We start from the raw sequence: 20,884 nt of genomic DNA on the forward strand, positions 1-20,884 counted from the left end.
AGCCACCTGTCCCAGTGCCGGAAACGAGAGAGAGCTTGGAGGGGGAGTTTGCCTATTCTTAAATGTGGATCACAGAGGTGGTCACAACTTTAAGTGGCTTAGAGAATTGTCCATATTCAAACTGGCCAGCTGATAGGTTCTGTCAGTTCCCAGAGGAAACTGTAAGCACCCCTTAGCAAGGACGTCCCTTCCGGGACTATGCTTGCTAACCTATGACAACACCCATTAGGAAGGTTTGGACCTTAAAAGCAGTGCGATTTCAGCATGGTTTCAACCTGGCACTCTTGGGGGTACCAGGTGGCTTTGTTGGGTTGGGATCACTCAGTCTAGGTTAAGCTTTGTGCCCCAGGGTATGGTCTTAAGCTAGGTGCTCCTGATGTGCCAACAGCTGGGGTATCTAGTGATATAAATGCCATCTGAAGGAAGACACAAGGTGATACATTTAAGGAGTTCTCCAGAAGCACTGTATGGTCTTTATGTTGGCTTAATATATACACCAATTCCCTGTTGTACCTTCTGCTTGTCCCACAGTTTAGGACTGTTCTGCTGCACTGTGGGGCTGATTTCCACAGAGACTTTCTCCAAACATCAACATTGTCCAGAAAGAGCATCTACAAAAGCACCACACTTCTGGCATACTCAAAATTGCAGCTCTGCAAAGGCGCCAGACCATACTCATACCCTGTTCCAGGATGCTGCAGCCAGGCAGCATTCTTGCCTGGGGAAATGCAGGTGTGGAGCTTCCTCTCTCCTTCTCAGAAGGGACCATGAGACTGAATGTGTTAAATATACATTATTAATCACATTGTTTGATTACAAAGTCACAATGCTGTTGGGCAGCAGCAGCACAGTGCTGGGTTCAGGAGAAGAGGATGTGCCACAGACTGCACACAACAGCTGAGAAAGAGTTTTAGCTGAAAGACTGTGATGATCCCACGCTTTACTTGATGGGAAGCCAACGTAAGTGTGATTTTGCCTGGAAAGAAAAGTGGTGCTATGAACTTTTGTAAGCTGTTGATCTTTGTCTCCCATCCAGTCAGTTTGCTGCTGGAAAGACTATAGCCACATGATTGTTTCATGATAACAGGAACTGGGTTTTTTTAAAAGGAAAAGGAACCCCTAAGTTAATTTTGAATCATTCAAAATGTTGCTGTTTAGCAGAACAAAACGTCTATCCTGATTCTTATCAGTTTAACTTATAAGTAAACAAAATCAAATTTTTGTTTAGTCTAAAAAAAAATCTGCTTGGATACTTTATTGAACTTGACTTTCATAACTTTGAAGAAATGGTATTTTCCAGTGGAGATGGTCGACCAGTTTTGCAGAGCTGTTCTTAGTCTCTTTTGATAAAAGTGTGCTAATGTTAGTGAGTGTACTTCTGTACAACATAGATGAAAATGCAAGGGCAGCTGGGAAAGTCTTCACAAGTATTCTGTATCATGTGATGTCAAAGATCCCCAGGCAAACGTAGCTAGAGATAGCAGATCTCTCAAAGGGCTAAAATCCCAGCTGAGTCTCAAATTCACTGTGCAGGAAAGGGCTGTAATCTGCTGAAGAAAAGCAGACGTATGAAAGTCATTCTGGCAGCTGCATCTGTCATGCTGCCTCTCCCCCACCCTGCCTTGATAGACCCACTCTTCCTTCCAGCCTTTGCTTTTCACATAGACGACAGAAATAGGCAAGCAGAAATGTCAATCATGTGAAATTTATCCCTTAAGATAGTCCTTCTTTCCTCATCCTGCCTTACAGTCTGATTGAGCCCTATTGCTCCCTCAGCCCCTCGGGGAAATGCTCTCAGAATTAAGGCCAAGTACTGGGCAGGATCTCTGGGGTATCCCTGTGCAGCCACGCAACCCCCCCACAGCCCGACAACACCCCGGTTCTCCACAAGGGGACAAACCCATCCTGGTTCTGCACTGCCTATCGTGGTCCTTAGGGATCCTCTCACGGATCCTGCGGCAGGAGCCTGCTGGAGGCGCTGCTGCCGTCTCGCACCGCATTCCTCGTGTTGCAAGAGGGAAACGGGCCTCACGGCCTCGATGGCGACGGCGGTGGCTGATGCTCCTCCTGCCCCGCTACCATCAGGAGTATCGCTCTGGGGGCTCTGGGCGCCCAGGCAGGCACGCCCTGCGCTCAGGAGAGCGACCCGTGCGAGGCTGGCGAGCAGTTCAGAGCGGTGCGTGGCGAGGCTGGCGAGCAGGTCGGAGCGGTGCGTGGCGAGGCTGGCGAGCAGGTCGGAGCGGTGTGTGGCGAGGCTGGCGAGCAGGTCGGAGCGGTGTGTGGCGAGGCTGGCGAGCAGGTCGGAGCGGTGTGTGGCGAGGGCAGACCGCGGCCCCTCGGCGCACGGCGCGCCCGTCGCGGGCGGGGCTGTTCCTGCGACCTCCCGCCGGCAGGCGGCGCCCGCGCCCCTCAGGCACCGGGGCATTCCCGGGCTTTGTTCCCGTTTGCGCCAGGTAGTGAGCGGGGGCTGACCCGCACAAGGCTGCCTCACCAAGCATCGAAACTTCACGCTGTTTACACATTTCAACAAGCAAGGGCATCAGCATTCATTGCCTGCAAATTATGTAACCTCTGTATTAATTACTATTCAACCCCCATTTGCTGGCTGTGTCTCTCGCTTCTCATGTTAATCAGTCCGCAGGCGCGGTCCTTCCCTCCATCTGAGCCTGGAGTCTGTTCCGAGTAGGTGGCCAGTGAGTCGGTGGTCGCGATCGCCCACTGCCGGAATTACCATTCCCTAGTTACTGCTCAGCCCCGCTGACTTTCGCTCCTGGCGGCTCTCATCCAGAGAGCCCATCCAATTTGGGATTGTCTTCCCTATTCCTTAAAAGACTAACCAAGCATCCGATGCTCACAATGCAACTGCTTAATCACAACTGTCCGGGCACCGGCTACTCATTTTAAAGAATAAAAGGCAAAGCTTGACTCGCACCCCTCCGCACGCCCGGCGGGGCTCGGTGTCCGCCCCCTCCGAGGCGGGAGCGCCCTCAGCGAACGCGGCGCCGGCCCCGCCCCGGCGCGGTCACGGGGCCTCTCGGCGCAGCGATGGCGGCGCTCAGCGCCGTGTGGCTCGGCGGGGGCTCGGTGAGGCGGCGGGGGCTGCGCGGGGCAGGGCGGCGGGGTTGGCGGGGCGAGGCTGACCCGTGTCCCCTCGCAGGTAGAGTGGGTGCCGTGCCCCTACGACGTCCATCACCGCGTCCCCCGTGCGTCGCTGGAGAGGCACGCGGCGTCCTGCCGGCTCCGCAAGATGGGATACTCCGCCGAGGAGGAGGTGGGAGCCCGGCTCGGGAAGCGGGACACGGGGCCGGCGCTGCTCCTCGGCGGCCCCGGGCCTTGACCGAGCCCTTTGGTCCCGCAGGCCGAGATGTACGACTCCAGCTTTTTCTACGAAAACCTGAAGGTTCCGTCCGTCGCCATGGGTGAGCGGCAGCGGGGACTCCGCCTGACGGGGAGGGACACACCGCTGGGGCTGAGGAGAGACCCCGGGGAGGTGCCGAGGATGAGGGGCTGAGAGGACATCCCTGGGGGGCAGAGATGTGGGTCTGAGGAGTCTGGGTCCTCACGGTAGCACAACCCCACTACCTCGTCAGCTGCAAACTCCCCAAGGCTTCCTGAAAACCCTGAGTGTTTCAATCAGTAAGTTAGTTTTCTCAAATTGTAATTTGCAATTTGCCTTAATTTACCGTTTTTATGCTTCTATCACTGTATAATTCTACTCTGTAGGTCACTTTTATATTTTCATCTTAAAATCCAAGGAGGATGTTTTTTCCTCTTAGGAAACTTAGGAACTCCTCTTAGGAGTTTCTTCCTATGTTCTCAGTCCCCACTCTATTAAAATGCATGCTTAGAAGGTGAAAACTGTCCATAGAATCTGGCGATAAAGCAATGGTACAGAGAGCAATACACATACATTTCTTTTTCCATATCCTTGTAATCCAGAAATAGATATTATTTTTCTTAATTTTCTCCCCTCATTTCAAATATGGAATAGATGAAAATTACATTTTTAGTTCAAATGTCCCCTTGTACATGAATGAAACTATGATGTTCTGTACCATACCATAAGTCTCATAATAGAGGCTGGGGAATAAAGGCTAACCCAATCAAGTACCTGAGAACTTGATGTAAAAGTTAATGATTTTATTTTCTTCTCTGCCTGCAGATAAAGATCTACAGTTTCATATTGTTAAGCAGGCTAGAGCTCAAAGTGTGAAGGAAGGTACAGGCTACAGTGAAGGTAAGGAGCAAGCAAATACCAAGGTGACTTCGCCAGCCTCCAGTGGAGAACTGCTCTTGTCTCCCTCCTTGCTGCTTCCTTCATTCCACTGAGAACTCCTGTGAGGAATTTCACTTCATTTATTTTTAATATTCCTTCCCCTGCATATTTTGGAGCATGATTACTTTATATACTTGGGGCAACTAGATGAGAGACTTTGAGTCTGTTGTGTTCATACCTCTATTATCTTCAGGACTGAAAAAACCAAACAACATGCATATTACTATGTGGGACTGTTTCAGGACTGATCTAAGAAGTTGTATAAGAACTATGCTGGCACATCTGCAAACGTGATGTTGTCCTTTGTCACTGCTCCAAGCACAGTAATTCCTTTACGTTTCATTTTTCGGTGGGTTTTGTGACCAGCCACGGGATGAGCCTAGGACAGAGGCCTTGAGGGTTCAGACTTAGACAAAGTAGAAAAATAGGGCTCCCCATGGAATCTGTAGAGCTTTGGTGTATGATTGAGAAATTACTGCAACACCTGAAAGATACAGCATTTGTTCTCTGTAGACTTTGGTTTCTTAAATACATATGGGCAGAAGGGAAGGTGACACTGAAACGTTTCTGATAGTGAAATACAGCAGCACTCACACAGTTTTTCACGTTGTCTTTGTTTCTCTGGCATAGCAAATAGAGGCTTAAAGGACAGTTGCTTGGGAAGGACATTTCCTGGGATGAGCACTGTGTTTTGAGCACATCAGGTGCACTCCCTCCGAAGGGAAGTGGGAACTCATTAATTTGACACAAGCACATCCAAGTAGAGTAGCAACAGATAAACGCTTTGTGGAGTGGTTCATTGCAAAGGTGCACCAGTGAGCCACTAGATGCCAGTGTTCATTGCCCAGATTCCCCTGCAAGCTTGCCTTTCTCTGAAGATAACATTAAAGCTGGATTGGTGGTTTTCATTGTGGCAACTTGGCCTATTGTGAGATTTACTGACTTGTTTGTTCAATTTAAGGTCTTTGGCAACAGAAACAAATGAAAAATAATTTTTTATTGTAAATTTCCTTTTGACTCACTGTATCAAAGGAAGTGATTTTCTTTCTTTGTTTTCTTTCTTTTTTTTTTCAATTCTAACCATATATAGAATATTAGCCTAGCTACATTGTAGAACAGAAAAATTGGTCTTAATCACAAGTTGTGTAATTGTTGTAAATCACAAGCATGTAATTATCAGTGCGTTTTTATGGACTTCTGTGACCCTGTAAGAACAGTGCATTTTATAAACAGAATTCTAGTTTTTGTGTTTAAATCCATTTGTTCATATTAGAACAGTTCTGGTTTAGGTTCCAAGTGCAGTAGTGATGAAATCTTGTATTTTAGGTTTGTTGGTAGACTTACTGCAGTTCCTCTTCTCCTTCTTTGGTGTCTTTAGTGAAAGAAGGATGTGAAAGATTGCCCAGCTTCTGTTAAGAGCTGCATAATCTGGAGAAGCTCTACGTTTGCTGTTGTGAAGGACGTTGCTTACACCCTTCTTACGTGTTGGCTTTTCTGTCCACCTGGAGATGTGTGGGATTGTGTTGGGGGAAGCAGGATTATGGAGGTTGGGTCAATGTTTGCTGGAAAACTGAGTGGTTTTGACTAAAATGCTTTTTTGCAGGCAATGTCCTAGAATATTGCATCCTGTATCTTTAGGAAAGTCACTTTACTGCAGTTGCAATGGACTGAGAATGGATTTATTTGTTTGGAGGCATATGTGTTTTAACTGGGGAATGAGAAAAACAAGTACCAGGCTGATGGGTCAGGGAAAGAGGAGTGTGCAGGCAATATGTTTGTTTCCATAACTTTAAGTAAGTTATCTGAACTGATCTGGAGCACTTTGAAAGTGCCTTTGTAGTCCTTTTAGCTGTAAATTCCTCTGGCAGTCTATTACAAAAGCTCTGCAGAGAAGGTGACAGTGTGAGTGAGACTGATTTACACAGTGCTCAGTTATCTAGTCTCCTAGAAGCTTTCATTCTTGTTGGCAGAACACATATTTTGCAGCTAGTACTTTACTCAACATTTTAGGAGTAAGATAAACCCACAAGTTAGAGCTGCAGCCTCTCTTGATTCACCTTCTAAGTCAAGAGCTGAAACTCATGGGAAATTACAGAGTGTCATTTTGATCTAATCTAGTACGATTCCTTAATGGCATATGAAAACCGGTATCTGTGTAAGCAATCAAGAGGGGTTATACAGCCTGCATGGGGCTTGGGAGGGATCTTTGAGCAGTTTTTATCTTTTCTAATTAAGAAAGTTGAAACTTCTTACAGATACATAGGGGAAGGATGAAAACAGTATGGGAGTTTACTGCATTGTTTGTTTGTTGACCTTCTTGGTATTTTCCTGCATAATGATGCTACTTTACAAGTAACAGCTCTCTGTCCAACCTCCAGGATCTTACTCATTACTGCCCATAGAAGTTCCTCAAAACCATAAGCGTTTCATCTGTGACCTGACTCAAGCTGACCGCCTTGCTCTTTACGATTACGTTGTTGAGGAAACAAAGAAACAGAGGTCTAGATCCCAGATAACAGAAAATGACAGTGATCTCTTTGTGGATTTAGCAGCAAAAATCACTCAAGGTTTGAAGAATGATCTATTGTTGAATTTATGGCTCAGAACTTTCAGTTTGTCCAGTTATATGAGCTTTGTTGAAAGCCGAACAGAATTGGTTGTGGTTTTTTTGTTTTGTTTTTTTTTGGTTTTTTTTGGTTTTTTTTTGCGGAAAGCATACGGTTAAGAGCCACAGCAAAGACCTGGCATCACAGAATGCTAGTTTGATGTCCTTCATGATGTTTTCCTTCTGGGAAAGCCTCATTGCTCTGCTTCTGGCACATGTATTGTGTGCATCTCAGTGGATGGATCTTCTGTCTTTGCTGCAGCTGACTTCAGGTTGCTGAATGCTGCCAACTTGTTGTGCAGCTCAGAACAGTTCTTTGCTGTAAGAGATGATGAGATTCAAGATTGCTTAAGAGTAAAAGCTGAACAGGAGAGGTTGGCAGTCATCCAGGTGGAGCTCCTGAGCAACATACTTTGGTGTTGGTCTGGGGCCTCACATCCCTGTTGAGTCACGCTGGTTTGTAACTGTACCAAGTGCAGCAAAAGCATCTGAGTCACCCTGCAGGCCCTGCTGTGCCTAGGTGAGACAGTGCTTGGCATCTACACAGGTAGATTTTTTACAGAATCTGGCTTTCCCATTCTGTGTCTTACTATAATACTGGCTTTGAAAACATGACGTATATTTAGAAGGCGTTTGACCAAATCACAAGCCCATATATTGGTTTGGATCGCAGTTTGGAGATTGAGATCACATAACAGCATTTTCTTGGTGGCTTTTTAGTTGTGTGTAAACAGCCAGCAAGAAGGCTGGGGAGGAAGCTTCAGATAAATTCACCACAGTTAGTAAATACAGGAGGAACTTGAGAAAGAACACAACGTATTTAATGTTCCTGAATGTATGAGGCCTGCATACCTGCAAGTGCTAATGTCCTGCTCATGACCATTTGTTTTACTCCCAATTTTTTGCTAGATGATAGTCAGAAAGGTCCAAAGTCCCATCTTGAAATTCTGGCTGAAATGCGAGATTACAAAAGGCGGCGGCAGTCATACAGAGCTAAGAATGTTCATATAACGAAGAAGTCCTACACTGAGGTGAGATTGGAAAAGGAAGGCTTTTTCGCACAAAAGTGCTTATTATGTATCTGCATAAACAATTATATACTCTTTCAAAGACAAAGAATATGTGTCTTTTCCCTGCTTCTTGTACCCTGCTTCATTATTGTTGCAAACTATAGAGGAATGTTTTTGGTTTGTTGCAGCAAGTTACAAATAATGAGCATTGCTAACTGCTGAGTTTTGAATATGAAAATGCCAGCAAGATATAACTCACTATCATAAAATGGTGCTATTTAAATTTATGCTAAAACATGTTTCTGCAAATAAGACTTCCCATTCAAACATCTGATGTACAGGGTTTGGGGGAGATTTTTGTGGGGTTTGGGTTTTTTGAGATGTTCACAGTTTGTCTAGTGCTAGTTCAGGCCCTACCATGACATGTTTGTTTTTAACATATCTTAATCTCCAGGTGATTCGGGATGTGATTGGTGTGCATTTGGAAGAGCTCAGCAATCAGTGGCAGGAGGAGAACAGGTTGGATAATGCAGAGATATGTGAAGGAGGGAAGTCGAAATCTTCAGGAAGGTATGCCACAGCTGACAGATTCTTCGGGCATGGAGCAGATTGTAATTCTACCTTACCACTTTCTTCTAATAGCACATACCAGCCTTATCTGAATCATATGCACGTTTTATTTTATACTCGTTCTATTAAGTCTTGCTTGAGAAGCTCTGCCTGCATGAAGGATGGGGAAAAATTATTAAGTATCTTTCTTTCAGAGGTAAGTAGGCTAGTTGCAAGTGATTCAGCTGAACAGGTAGTTTCTGGTGGATCTGGGTGATGAATAGTGCTTCCTCTGTGCCCAAATGTGTGCATATGTTGTAGCTGGCTACAGAGGGACACTTGGAAATACAAGTACACAATTTCTTACCCTTCCCTACCACATGACATGTGTTAGCTATATTAAACCTCAGAGTAAAGGTTTCCATAACATAATAAATATGGGGAGGCTTTACAGTTCTTATCCCTGCAAATGCTGCTGTGCTAATTGGGAGTGTGTTTTAGCTGTACTTATTTCTGCTGTGTCAAGCAACACCGCGCACCCTTCCAAACATTTGTCACTGAAGTAAGTGTGGAGTCATGACCTAGTGATAGCCTATTTGTGCCTCTTCAGCAGGCCTTTGAGAGGAGAATGTTTTTGAAACAAACTACAGAGTGGCACTCTGTGCCCAGAATTAAAATGAAGATGAATGGGTGGCAGAGCACTGGAACAGGGAGGTCGTGGAGTCTGCCTCACTGGAGACATTCAAAAGCCACATGGACACGTTCTGGTGTAACCTGCTTTAGGTGACCCTGCCTTGGCAAGGGGAGTGGAGTAGATGATCTGCAGAGGTCCCTTCCAGCCCTAACAATTCTGTGATTCTGAGATCAGGACTTGGGTTCTCCACTGTAGGCTGCAACTTAAGACAGGTGGTTGAAGAGTTAAAGATTTAAAGCAAAAGAGAATGAACCCCTTATACTGCAGAGGTGTTAAGACTGAGGAGCTGTGTTTATAGGAAATAATTGGATTGAATAGCGTGCTGAGATATGCACCTGTAAGAGCATGGTCTTCAGGCCTCTTTTGGGAGGTACTGTATTTCTTAGAGAGGCTTAATAAAAGGTATGTCTTACATCATTAGTAGGTCATTATATTACAAAACTGGTATGCAAACAGTGACTGTGAAACTATTTTTATTGATTAAAATCACTAAGTTTCAGAAGGGAAGACAGGCGGTCGGCTTCAGTGGATTCCCGGCAGTCTGGGGGAAGCAGTAAGGATACGGAATGCACGAGACACAGGAGAGACACCAGCAGGAGTCCAAGTAAACGAAGAAGGAGTCGTGAGAGAGGCAAAGACAGAGACTCTCGGAGAAAAAGAGAGAGGTGAGCAGACATAGTGACAGCTGACTCCAGCTTCTGAATCAGTCTGTGAGAATTTAGTGCAGAGATTGAGAATATCTAGTCCAACTAAAAAGCTAGGCTAACCTCACGTGCAGTATGACAAGCCAGTGGTGTGAGGCTATTAATACTAAACAAAACGTGCTGTGAGGTCATAAACTGTGATCCAGACTTCAGAATTTACTCTCACATCTGAAAGCTGGCACTTTCTGCAGCACGCTGCAGGACTGCAACAGTAGTGTAACAGGCTATTTATTTTGCTCCTTGATCAACATGGTTAAATGGACAGTTCCTCATCCACAGCTAAGTGCCTGTTCTGTCTCATGCTGATTTCTGCTCTAGTTTGCTCTAGACCTTAATAAATAGGATTTTTTGTTTCACTAATATGCATACACTAGCCTTTCTGTATTAGATGCTTCAAAACAATGCTGTCACTCTTCAGTACTAAATACAATTTAGCAAAAGAAAACAAATCTAGGCCACACCTTCTAATACCATCAACATCTGCAGGACCACAGGTGTGTGCGACCTGTGTTTGAGCAGAGATGAAGACTGCTGTGCAGAAGAAATGCTGTCTTGTCCCTCATGTGTTTGGGTAAATGCATTACATAACTGCGTGGATGGCAGTGATGGCTTGTCTCGAAGCTGGCTTCATTACACTGTGGTGCCATTCATCCTAAACTAATTGCCACTCTGACACTGCTTGACAAGGCTTTGATTAAAGCAGCATGGAAAATAAATGTCCAAAAGCAGTTTACTTTCTTTACTTAGAGGAGGACATGACTACATTTAATGAGAGCTTTCCAAGTTGCTTTTTCTCTTCAGACTCTGTCACTCTGAGACTAACAGCCCAGACAATGTTTATGTTTTTGTTTCAGGGATGAAGACAAGTATCACAACCATAAAAGAAGAAAGTAGAAACAAGAATCTGATGATTTTTTTATCAGCTGTTCAAAATATAACTTGCACAAGAACTATAGTTACTGCTGTTTTGCGCGAGGACAGTAAAGGTGTGCACATAATATTGGTGTAGCATCACACCTGTGCTGCTCGGAGACAAAAAAGTTTCAATGGTTGTCAGGATGGAAGCAGTAGATTTCAGAAAATGTGTAAATCTGTAACATTTATACATCTGCTAATAAATTGTATTGATCTCTCATGTGTTTGAGTTTAGTCTGACAAGGCTGAAGAATAAAATCTATGAGAGGTTGTATTTATTGGCCTTCCTGCCCCCTAGTGGACAACGAACAGAGCTAATCCCTGGAGTCCAGATGAGTTACAAACAGGGGAGGCATGAAGAGTGCTCCTCCTCCTACCTAACACTGTCACCTCTAGGTGACATTGCCTAATTACAGCACGTACCAGAGGGCAGATTTCAGAATTCTCCAACAGGCTAAAACATCTTCAACTGCAGCTGCTGTTAAATGGACAGTAACACAAAAGTTAGTGTTCCCAAGCTAATGCTCAAAGAAAGTTCGGCTCAATATCATCTGGCAAAGGTGATGAGAATGTAGGTCTCCACAGAAGCTAGGGGGGAGGCACCAAGGACACTTGGGCTATTGCTGAGTACCATATTCAAACACCAGGTGCATTTCCTGCCAGCAATAACTAGGACGACTTCCCATCCTGTGGACTATCATACAAATATTTGTGATAGAGGTTGATAAAACAGACTTAAAACATGCAGGTACATATTAAGGATGTGCAGTTCTGTTAATTCCTCACACAGTCTACTTCAGCAAGATCAGTCATCAGCAGCCAAGCTTCTTGCATCAACAAAGTAAGCAACTATAAAAGAATAAGCTTGCAGATCCATCTTTCCTAAATACTTCTGTTTGATCAATGTGCCAGGAGAGGGCACTCTATGTTGCTCCTGGTTGTGGCCTTTTCAGTCAAAGGGAATCTTTCCAGCTTTACTGTAGCCACTAGTATCCTCTTTCATACCTTAGTTGTTTCTGCAATTAAGTGTGATTGTCTGTCACTAAATACTTGGTCTAGTTCTGGTGGATTTATGCTTCTATACCTGCTACAGCAGTCCAACCAAACAACTCTGTGTCAGGTATTCCTCACCTACGTGACAAATGCAGTAGCTTTTCCTGTCAGAAAACAAGACATGTTTTAAAACATCTTTATTAGACAAGTTTATACAAAAATGAAAAAAAGTTTTAAGTTCTGAAAGGGCTCTAATTAGAGGGAAAACAACATGGAACCATTGCAGCCCTTGCATTGGTTTTGTTTACCAGCTCAGCCACAGGATTCTCATTAAGTTCTTTCAGTTGGGCTTGGTAAAACGCTTTGTTTAAATAGAGGATGTCCAGGCAGACAAAGGAGTCTAAGGACCAGCTGTATTTGTGCCAGAGTCAAAATGATGTCAGTGCTACCAGAAACATAATGAGAAATGCTCCAGTTACAGCTGCCCAGTCTTAACTGAATTCCATGTTTTACTTAACAATCACTTACAGAGTGTAGGTAGAAAGCTCGGTAGCAAAACAACTTTTGCTCAATATAAGCAGAAAAGTGAAGGGGTCACACCCTAGGGGTGGCCATCAGTATTTGAGACGCAGGAGAACAGTATAACCATGGCTTCAGTTGACATCCCCTGAAGGGCTATCTCAAGAGTAGGACAAAGAAAAGGAAGTGCCAGAGAAGAGGATCATGTTGTTCTGAAACGTGCAAATTATGGTACTTTGGAACACAAATTATGTTCTTGAACTTACTTATTCCTTCATTTTTTTTCCCTTCCCACCTCATGCTGGAGAGTAGGATTGATCAATAAAATATGAAGGAGTATGGCAGGAAGTGTCTGATGAGCACCATGCCAGAGTGTTGGTCCCTGGAAAGGAATAAACCAAATTTCTTAAAATGACACTTTCACATGGTAAATCCTAGTGTGTTGGACAAGGTACAATTTAGGGCTATATGAATTGCAAGCAAAAGGGGTGTGATTAAAAAGTGCTTCTTACTAAAAATTGTCAGTCTGATAACGAATAATGAAACAGTTCATTTGTATGCTCTTGTTTGTATGGAGTTCACATGGCAGTGTGTTTTGGGGGGAGGTGGGGGCCACAGTGGCGCCTTGTGTGAGTTTCAGAGAGCTGGCGCAGCAGTGATGGTGGTAGCACCTCTGCGGTCGTGTCAGCCCACCATGCACAGAAAGAACAGTTGCAGAGAGATGTAGGAAGAGTTTAGTGTCTGTATGCAAACGTGCTATGCAGGCAGCACTCGGAGGACAAGCCTGTTACAGATCCTCTTGAATTGGTTAAAGTGCGTTTCAGGTGATCTATGTGTGACCACAGATACAATGAGAGAACTCCCAGTCTCTCTCTCTGGTTTATGATCTATGCTAATTCAAAGGAACAGCCCAGAAGCTGCTGCTGGTTCCAGAGCCAGTAATATGCAGATGTTACACGCCTGTATACAATAGCTTCCTACAGGGAAAATTCTACCACCAGATAGAGACTTCAGTATTTCAGAGGAAGATGGATAAATAACAGTTTATCTTTTAACAGTGCAAACAGTGAAGTTGACAAAAAATAACTATGCATACTTTTGATACAATCTCAGTCAATCCTTACTTCTGTCATCATGCCTATGCCCAAAATGAAGATGGAGTATTCACCTGAAATTAAAGGCTCATGAAGAACCCAGAGGCAATTGATACATTAAAATTCCTTGCACAGATTTTTACTTACGCTTGTTCTTTAATTCCTTGAAGGAATGCTTTAGTTTCTGTCTCTGATATCTCCCCATCAATACCAGCCAAATATGAATAAAGGAACGAGAACGTTTCAAAGGGAATTCGAGCTGCTCCACCTTCTGGGTCTCTTGTTAGGATTTCGCAGGCCTGTTTCATTGAACTCAGTAAGGACTGCAGGGGGTTCCAGCAAGAAATGAAAGGAAAAGTATCAGAGCCATGAACATCCTTTGCATACCATGACCAAATCCACACTGTAAGCCATTACAAGTGAGGGTAAATGAGATGAAGGTGTTACCATCGCTGCCTAGCTTTAAACCCCAAATTTACTCTCTAGTGCAGGTCCAAGGATGGAAACAATAATGAAGTTCTAGTAGAGACAGGAGAAAAAATACCAGAATCTTGTGATGGTTAAAGATGGCATAGGGTAATCTGAGCTCTGTCTCCAGTAGGGCCAAATTTCTGTGTTCTGCTACTGTAAAAGCTCCAACATCACTGTATCTAGTAAGAGATGTTTGTGTGTGTGTGTGTGTGTGTATATTAATGGTTCTAAGTGAATTCTCAGCAGCAGTTAAGACAGACAAATCTGCAACCCTCAGAAAATGAATACAGGTTTCATGATTTTATATAATTTTTAGATTATATTTTAGCTGATACTTACTGTTTCCCCTATCTCTTTGCAAGTTCCATTTTAATAGATAGTAGAAAAAGCGCTGAGGCAAAAAGTATTTAAAGAATATTTCAGTTTAGTCAAAGGCCAATAACATCTGAGTTACCTTTAAAAAACATGCCTCAAATTATTAGTTCCAAATCTACTTTGAAAAAATCCTTTATTTAATATGGTGTTGACAATCCAGTGCCATATGCATGCTGAGCTATATGGGGAAAAGTGGAAAAATTCAGCATTGAGTTTCATTCAGTCAAAGACTGGCTGGATGCCATTAAAGAAACAAACAAAACCACATACACAATATAAAAGCACAAACCAAACCCACACAGGCTTTCTTTAACCTAAGTCTTAATATTTTTCACTGCAACTTTTTCAAGATTTCCTCTTAAAATTTCATTAGCAAGCAAGCAATGTCTGTGTAAAAAGACAGCATTTCCTAAAGTAGAATAGCAATACTTAAAATAAATACAGTATCTGTTTAAGATCTAGAACACAGGCCAGAGAAGTGTCATCTTAAAATCCTTTAACAGTTTTACTTAATGTATCTCCTCCCCTGGGAGGCTTCTCAGGGAAAAGAGAGGCAGCTGACTCTGTGATGGCCAACTCTACATTTTTCATTTGGCTGTCCCTCTATTGCCCTTTCTGGTCCTGCCACTCCAAGCTGCCATGGTCTCTATCTCACAACACAGTGAAGTTATTCATATCCATTTTGCCACTTTTGACAGACAATTTAACAGGCTACCTGTGTGGTCATTTCTCCAAGGCTTTTGTAAAAACGCATCAGTGCTATACAAAAAAGATACTCTTAAGAAGTTCATACTTGACTACTCTTCTATCTCAGCTGTGACCCTGTTTGACTGGGAACACAATTTACAGCTGCAGGAAGTGAATGTAAACTTCTTGTGTGTGTCTTTCTCTCTGGTTTAGGAAACTGAAGTTTAGGTTTCATTATGTAGTACTGAAATCAAACCATTCACTTACTATCCAAAAGGATGGTGAGGTGGTGAAATTTAGTCTGTCTAGCTCCATCAGAATGATGTTCCTGTGACTCCGTTTTTGATTTTGGTTTGTTTGGGGATTTTTTGGGGGGGAGAGAGCAGTTGTTGTTTTTTAGATAAGTAATGTTGCTGTCACTATTTTTAAATGAAGAAAAGAGCGTAAACTACAAGATCATTTTGGGAGGGAGACTGTAATCAAGAAATACACATTTGAAATAAAGATAGATAGATAGATAGACAGACAGACATACAGATATACACACACAATTGCATTGCCAGGCCAGATGAACATTCAGGGTTTCCAGATATTGCAACATTCACAAAATATTATGTCACATATATTTTCTTTTTAGTACCTCTTCTTCCCTACTGTAGAAATCATTAAAAGTATTATACTTTGTAAGAACATCAGCTTAATGCATTTTATAATCTTTCATTCTGTTGAAATGCTCTGCTGGATTTTATTACTGACATTAAAAGAATTAAGTGTAGCTTTAGTAACATTAAGTGCTGCTGTGAAAATTTAATTTGCTACACAATCAATTAAAAATTGGTTCTTTAATTTCTCCCTCCAGTTCTCCATGGACATTTACACTGATGCCATCAACATCACTCCTCTATCATCCTCTCTCACACAGTATGACCTCCCTGCAGACATGCTTGCTCTTCTACTGCCACTCCAGTAAACTGAGGACTTAGCCATCCTTCTGGTTAAGTTCCCCAGACCAAAATCTGATGGGCAACAGAAGTAAACATGCAAGCCACTTTTCCAGCTGCTGCAAAAGCAATCACTATACCCCAAATCCATCTGCATTCATTGTTCTATGGTTTATCTTTTATATGATCCTAGACAACAACTTGTGTTTGGATACAAGGGCTCCTGCTGTGAACGTACCCCACCAAGCACGCTGCACCCAAGTGCCAGAAACTTCATCCATTCCACCTCCTCGCCAAAACTGTCCAGCTGCAGGATAGCTTCCAGCTGCTCCTCTGGCAAGCCCAAATGCTTCCATTTTTCCCTCAGGTCTGCAATGGTCACCATGACTTTGGAAGAAAGCTTTGAACGAAATCATGGTACCACAGTAAGAATTCAAAAAACCAGAATGAATTTAAGAACACAGTGTCTCCCCAAAATACTTCAACTACTTGACAGTCTCTCTCCCCAACCATCTCCACCACATCAGCATTCCTCCATAGCATTGTGCATTTGATAAAGAACAGCTTGTACCTGTTTGTGCAAGACCTTAAGGAGTCCTGGGGTCAAACCAGCATCTGTTTTCTCTGTTGCTAAAGGCATTTCCATCCTCTCCTTCACAGGAAGGGGTTCACCTTTAGACAAGGCTGAAAAATACCTAAGTGAAAGGGAAGAGCAACAAACCTCAATGCCTATGGCCAGTACAAACTGCACAGAAGTAAATGCTCTTACAGTTCAGTGTAAGAATCTGCAGGCTCCCCCACAGGAGCAGCAGCACCTGGCAAGCTGCCTTCATGCACAGCTCCCATCTTCCTGTGCCCAGAAACCACAATCTTTTGACTGTACATGTTCCTTTTCATGACACTCTAGTAATTCTTAAGGCCTTTAACTTATTTTTTGCATGATATACTCAGCTCTTTTGACTGATGAACCTGAGGGCTTACCTGTTTAACATTCCCCTCACGCACTACCCAAAATGTACATCTGCCTATTCACGTTGCAACTCTCTCATCAGCATTTCTGCTCTTTCTGTCCACTCCAAAACAAAATCTAAGAGTAGAGCATAAAGGACACTAGATACACATCCTTTTAATTATGAGGCTGCCACAACCTTAAGAGCTGCCTCTGCCTTAACTGGCCAGCAATCTGAATTGTGCAAGGAAAACTTCAGTTTTCATTCAGCTGCATCTAATTTAAAAGTTTCTCCACTTGTCCTGTCTCATCCGCCCTGGTCACCCATGTCCATGTCCAGGCTATCCCATGCTGTGCAAATACCTGCTAAAATACACAGCAGGCAGCACTCCAGAACTGAATTAGTGCGACTGTATAGAAACAGATGCACGGTATGCATGTACATATAACACCCGGCCTATTTGCCAGATCCATTTCCCCAACTGATTATTCACAGGGACAAACGCTACAACACCGGCAGCACACGTGAAGCCACCACCCGGCTCTGCTCTGCATGGCTCCCAGGTACAGATGTTGCTCTGCTCAGGTACACCGGAGCATGTTCCAGAACGGGGGTGTGCAATCAGCAGCAGCCGCCCACCATCAGCGGGGCTCCTCCCGCCGAGCTGGTGCGGTGCTTAGGCGAGGTCGGGGGCTGGCCAGTGGCGTGGCCTTTGCAGCCCCGGCTCTCGCCAGTCCCAGCAGGCACCAGCCACAGAGATATGCCACACCATTTTAAGGTGGTCCTGCCGGCTTTCCCCAACACTGCAGCTATAACAATTCAGCTTCAGATTCTTTTCTTTTTAGCAGACAAGCCAGACTGCAGCCTGGCTTTGTTAACAGCCTCCCCTCCCTCATGTACACAGTACAGACGTTTTCCAATCCTCCCAGCTGAGAACATCTCACAGGTACCTTTCAAGAGCTTGCCCACGCAAACCATAGGACAGGAAAAAATTACAGTGAGCAGTTGAGGTAAAAGAAAACAAAATAGATGCTAAAGAAGAAACATTTAAACATCTAAATCAACTTTATAGTGGGAGATTTATTACGTGGATTATCACTTCAAAGGTGCAATTTTTCAGGCACTTTCCCCAGAAAGAAAGAAGGGGAACCTAACCAAGCTTAAGAATTAGAAAGCTAATGTATATTTTTGCCTTTAAATTTCAAGAATTAAATCTCACATGAGAGAAGAAAAACCAAACCAAACCAAAAGGAAAAAGGGTTGGTCTTTCAGATAGAAAAACTAGTAACAAAAAGCAAATTAAGATGCATTTTTCTGTATGGAAATCCAGCTATTTCAGAATAAGCCAGTAAGCCAGCCCTAAACCTCAAGGAAACAGAAAATAAATAAAATACCACACTGTTTTTAAAAGGCTTACATGCTGCATTAATACACAGAAGTGTGTGTGCAATGGACATGCTGATTTAACAACCAAAGCCAGGGCCACTACATAATAAAGAGAGGCAGTGAGGTTTTGAGGGTCCCTATGTATAGCTCTCTGTTGTTAGGTGAACATCATACTTACGCAGCTGCCCACTGCAAAACATCATAAGGCTGAGTCCTAATAGCAGCTTTAGTAAATTGCTTCAGAATATCAGGTAGCTCTGGGGGGATTTTGATCTGCTGAGCACAAAACATGGTTTCTGGAAGAGGCATGGTGTCCAGTCACAAGGACCTGAAAGAAATAAAACAGCAGTTCACAGATGCAGGATGTGAATGAAAAACTGTGTGTGCACATGGGAGTGAACAGTGCCTGTCCCCAAATTCCCTCCTGTCCTACTTGATAGGGGCTCCTGGAGAGCTGACAGACTTGGAAGGGTAAACAGACAAGCCCCACGTGGCTCTAAAAAACTTTAACTTGGCGGCAACACCAAGTAAAACACTGGAGCTTGGGCACCAATGACAGCTCCGGGTGAGGAGAACTACTACTTTAACAGGTATCTTCAGATAGCTTTAAACTGATTTTTCTCCTCAAATCTGTAAAACAGGCAGTCCAGACAAGTCACACCACACATGCCAACATGAAAGGTATCTACATTGACAAGTCCCTACTGCACGCCAAGGAAAATCTTGGCATTCTTGTACAGATGCCAGAGTATGCAGATGACCAAGTTTCTACTGTGCTTATGTATTCAAAAATGCTGTAGCAAAAAGTTAGTAATTTTTGCTCCTGACAGATTTTACATCAAACAATTACAGTGATGAACAAAATATTCATGTGATGCCTTTTCCTGGTCTTAAAATCAAGAGTCAAACACGGTTAGAAGGGGAAAAGGGATTTTACCTTGGTATTTATTTTAAGGATCCTTAGGTGCACTATGTCCAGGTCGAATACACTGAAATGCACACCCCTCAAAAGATCTGGTATAACATTACAGGTCTTACTAATTGGCATATCTATCAAAGATTCCCCAGTGAGAGGCTTAAGTGAGACCCCCTCCCCAAGGAACCTTCCCCTGGATGGTTCTATCTTAGTTTACACAATGTGTTCTGGAGAGACCTTGGGGTCTGGGGCACACTGATCCCTAGCTACGAAGCTTCTAAAATGTTTAGTCTCTTAGCTTGACAAACAAGTTGAAGAATGTAGGCAAAAAGCACTGAGAATACAGAAGTTGTAAAAAAGGTATAACAGGGGTATAAAAGAAAAGGCAAACAATCATCATGGTATCACATGTGTGCTGCAAGCACACACTGCACTTTGCTCATACAGCTTTACAGGTGTGTTTGACTCATTCAGGATGTAACTCATTTGTTGCAAGGAGTCCTGTTCCCCAGGATCCAAAAGATGGGACAGAGACAGGCTATTGTATGGTCCTTCTCCCATCATAGCAATAGGGCACATTTGGTGGGAAATGAGTACTCTCCTCATCGTTTCCAGGACAAATATGGCATGCTTAAGCTGATTTAGCAACAAGAACTGAAAACCCATTAGTTATTTGCAGAAAGGAGGAGCAGTGAAAGCAACAGCATCAAGAAAGAAAGAAATCAATGTAACAGAATCCTCTATCCCTTTAGACTTTTTAAAGCTAAAAATAAGAGTACCTGGCAGGTGGCTTTCTCATCTGGATTCTCCTGTAGTGGAAAAGAAAAAATTAAAAGTCAGTGATAGAGCAATGGAACTGCTGTGACTCAAGGCTCCTTTGAGGATCAAACCGTACTTAGAACTTTATTTACGGAGAAATGCAGACAGGGTACAGCATCTTCATCACTGCAACACAGCCAATTTGCATCAGGAATAGACTTCAAAGTGTGCATTTAATTACCACATTGGTCATGCGCTCTCAGTAATGATTCAAAAATACAGCTCTAGCCAAGGAACTGAAGCCAAAGGCAAACAAGCTGAGGATTTCAGGACAACAGAAAAACTTTGAGGAAGGAATACAGGTGTGTGTGCATGTACCCTTGGTTGGCAGAGACCTCTTGGTCTTACCCCCTGCACAACCTATGAGAAGAGTGCAAAAGATCCATGTGAAGGTGGCTTTTGAGTATCTCCAAGGATGGAGACTCCACACTCCCCTTGGGAATCTGTGCCAGTGCTTGGTCACTCTCACAGGGAAAAAGGATTTCTTGATGTTGAGAAGGAGCCTCCTGTACATATACACACACCTAATGAGCAAAGAAAAGCACAGCCAGGGCAGGCAGCCTCTGCACCCCTTCACCCCTTCGTTACTCTCGCTAGAGACAAAGACCAGCTGATCACTTTCACTTCATGTTAGCTCTTATTTTCTGTTTTCTTCCTTTCACGCACCCTAAACCAGCCCCAGGTGTTCATGAAACAAGGCTAAGGCCAACACGCAGGCGGCCCAGCCGCGGGTGCCCGCAGCCCACCCGCCCCGGGCTGTGGGGAGGCAGCGCCGGCGCGGCCCCTCGCAGGCCGGAGGGAGCCCAAGGGCCGCCCCACGGCCCCAGCCCCCCGGACACCGCCGCGGGGGCCGCCCCGGGGCGCGGGGAAGGCCCGGGCACGACGCCTCACCTGCCACGCTCCGCGACCCGCTGCCCCGGCAACGCGGAGCACCGGGCCGGGGCGGGGCGGGGCGGGGCGGGCGGCCCGGGCGCTGGGCG

At 44.2% G+C, this 20,884-nt stretch overlaps 2 protein-coding genes across 4 annotated transcripts; one reads left to right on the forward strand and one right to left on the reverse strand.

Annotated features, from left to right (window-relative positions):
• Nucleotides 1–3,021: 3,021 nt before the first annotated feature.
• SNRNP48 (small nuclear ribonucleoprotein U11/U12 subunit 48) lies at nt 3,022–10,976 on the forward strand. 3 transcript variants are annotated; one of them, XM_039549279.1, is made up of 9 exons: nt 3,022–3,084; nt 3,158–3,271; nt 3,359–3,419; nt 4,163–4,237; nt 6,655–6,843; nt 7,791–7,912; nt 8,346–8,461; nt 9,635–9,799; nt 10,693–10,976. In XM_039549279.1, exons 1-9 carry the CDS (start codon nt 3,046–3,048, stop codon nt 10,730–10,732), a joined length of 921 nt encoding a protein of 306 aa, XP_039405213.1. In that variant the 5' UTR covers nt 3,022–3,045; the 3' UTR covers nt 10,733–10,976. The 3 variants fall into 3 exon arrangements, with proteins under 3 accessions (XP_039405213.1, XP_039405212.1, XP_039405210.1); XM_039549278.1 differs by having other exon boundaries at nt 9,629–9,799; nt 10,693–10,973; XM_039549276.1 differs by lacking the exons at nt 9,635–9,799; nt 10,693–10,976 and having other exon boundaries at nt 8,346–9,591.
• ROPN1L (rhophilin associated tail protein 1 like) lies at nt 9,591–20,860 on the reverse strand. The gene is made up of 7 exons (XM_039549280.1): nt 20,796–20,860; nt 19,865–19,894; nt 18,348–18,497; nt 16,405–16,528; nt 16,072–16,233; nt 13,507–13,682; nt 9,591–12,647 (listed from the first exon to the last, which is right to left on the reverse strand). The coding sequence occupies exons 3-7, from the start codon at nt 18,476–18,478 to the stop codon at nt 12,584–12,586; spliced, it is 657 nt and encodes a 218-aa protein (XP_039405214.1). The 5' UTR covers nt 18,479–18,497; nt 19,865–19,894; nt 20,796–20,860; the 3' UTR covers nt 9,591–12,583.
• Between the last annotated feature and the right edge of the window lie 24 nt (nt 20,861–20,884).

This window comes from Corvus cornix, chromosome 2 (assembly GCF_000738735.6).
Source record: "Corvus cornix cornix isolate S_Up_H32 chromosome 2, ASM73873v5, whole genome shotgun sequence".
Lineage (NCBI taxonomy): Eukaryota > Metazoa > Chordata > Aves > Passeriformes > Corvidae > Corvus > Corvus cornix.

Excerpts from the sequence above, each read along its gene's own strand:
- ROPN1L (XM_039549280.1), bottom strand. The coding sequence starts at position 18,478 with ATGCCTCTTCCAGAAACCATGTTTTGTGCTCAGCAGATCAAAATCCCC. Across the intron at positions 16,529-18,347 it reads GTTTTGCAGTGGGCAGCTGC|GTATTTTTCAGCCTTGTCTA; the intron begins GTAAGTATGATG and ends CCTTTCACTTAG. Across the intron at positions 16,234-16,404 it reads TTAAGGTCTTGCACAAACAG|CTTTCTTCCAAAGTCATGGT; the intron begins GTACAAGCTGTT and ends TTTCGTTCAAAG.
- SNRNP48 (XM_039549276.1), top strand. The coding sequence starts at position 3,046 with ATGGCGGCGCTCAGCGCCGTGTGGCTCGGCGGGGGCTCG. Across the intron at positions 3,420-4,162 it reads GGTTCCGTCCGTCGCCATGG|ATAAAGATCTACAGTTTCAT; the intron begins GTGAGCGGCAGC and ends CTCTGCCTGCAG. Across the intron at positions 6,844-7,790 it reads AGCAGCAAAAATCACTCAAG|ATGATAGTCAGAAAGGTCCA; the intron begins GTTTGAAGAATG and ends ATTTTTTGCTAG.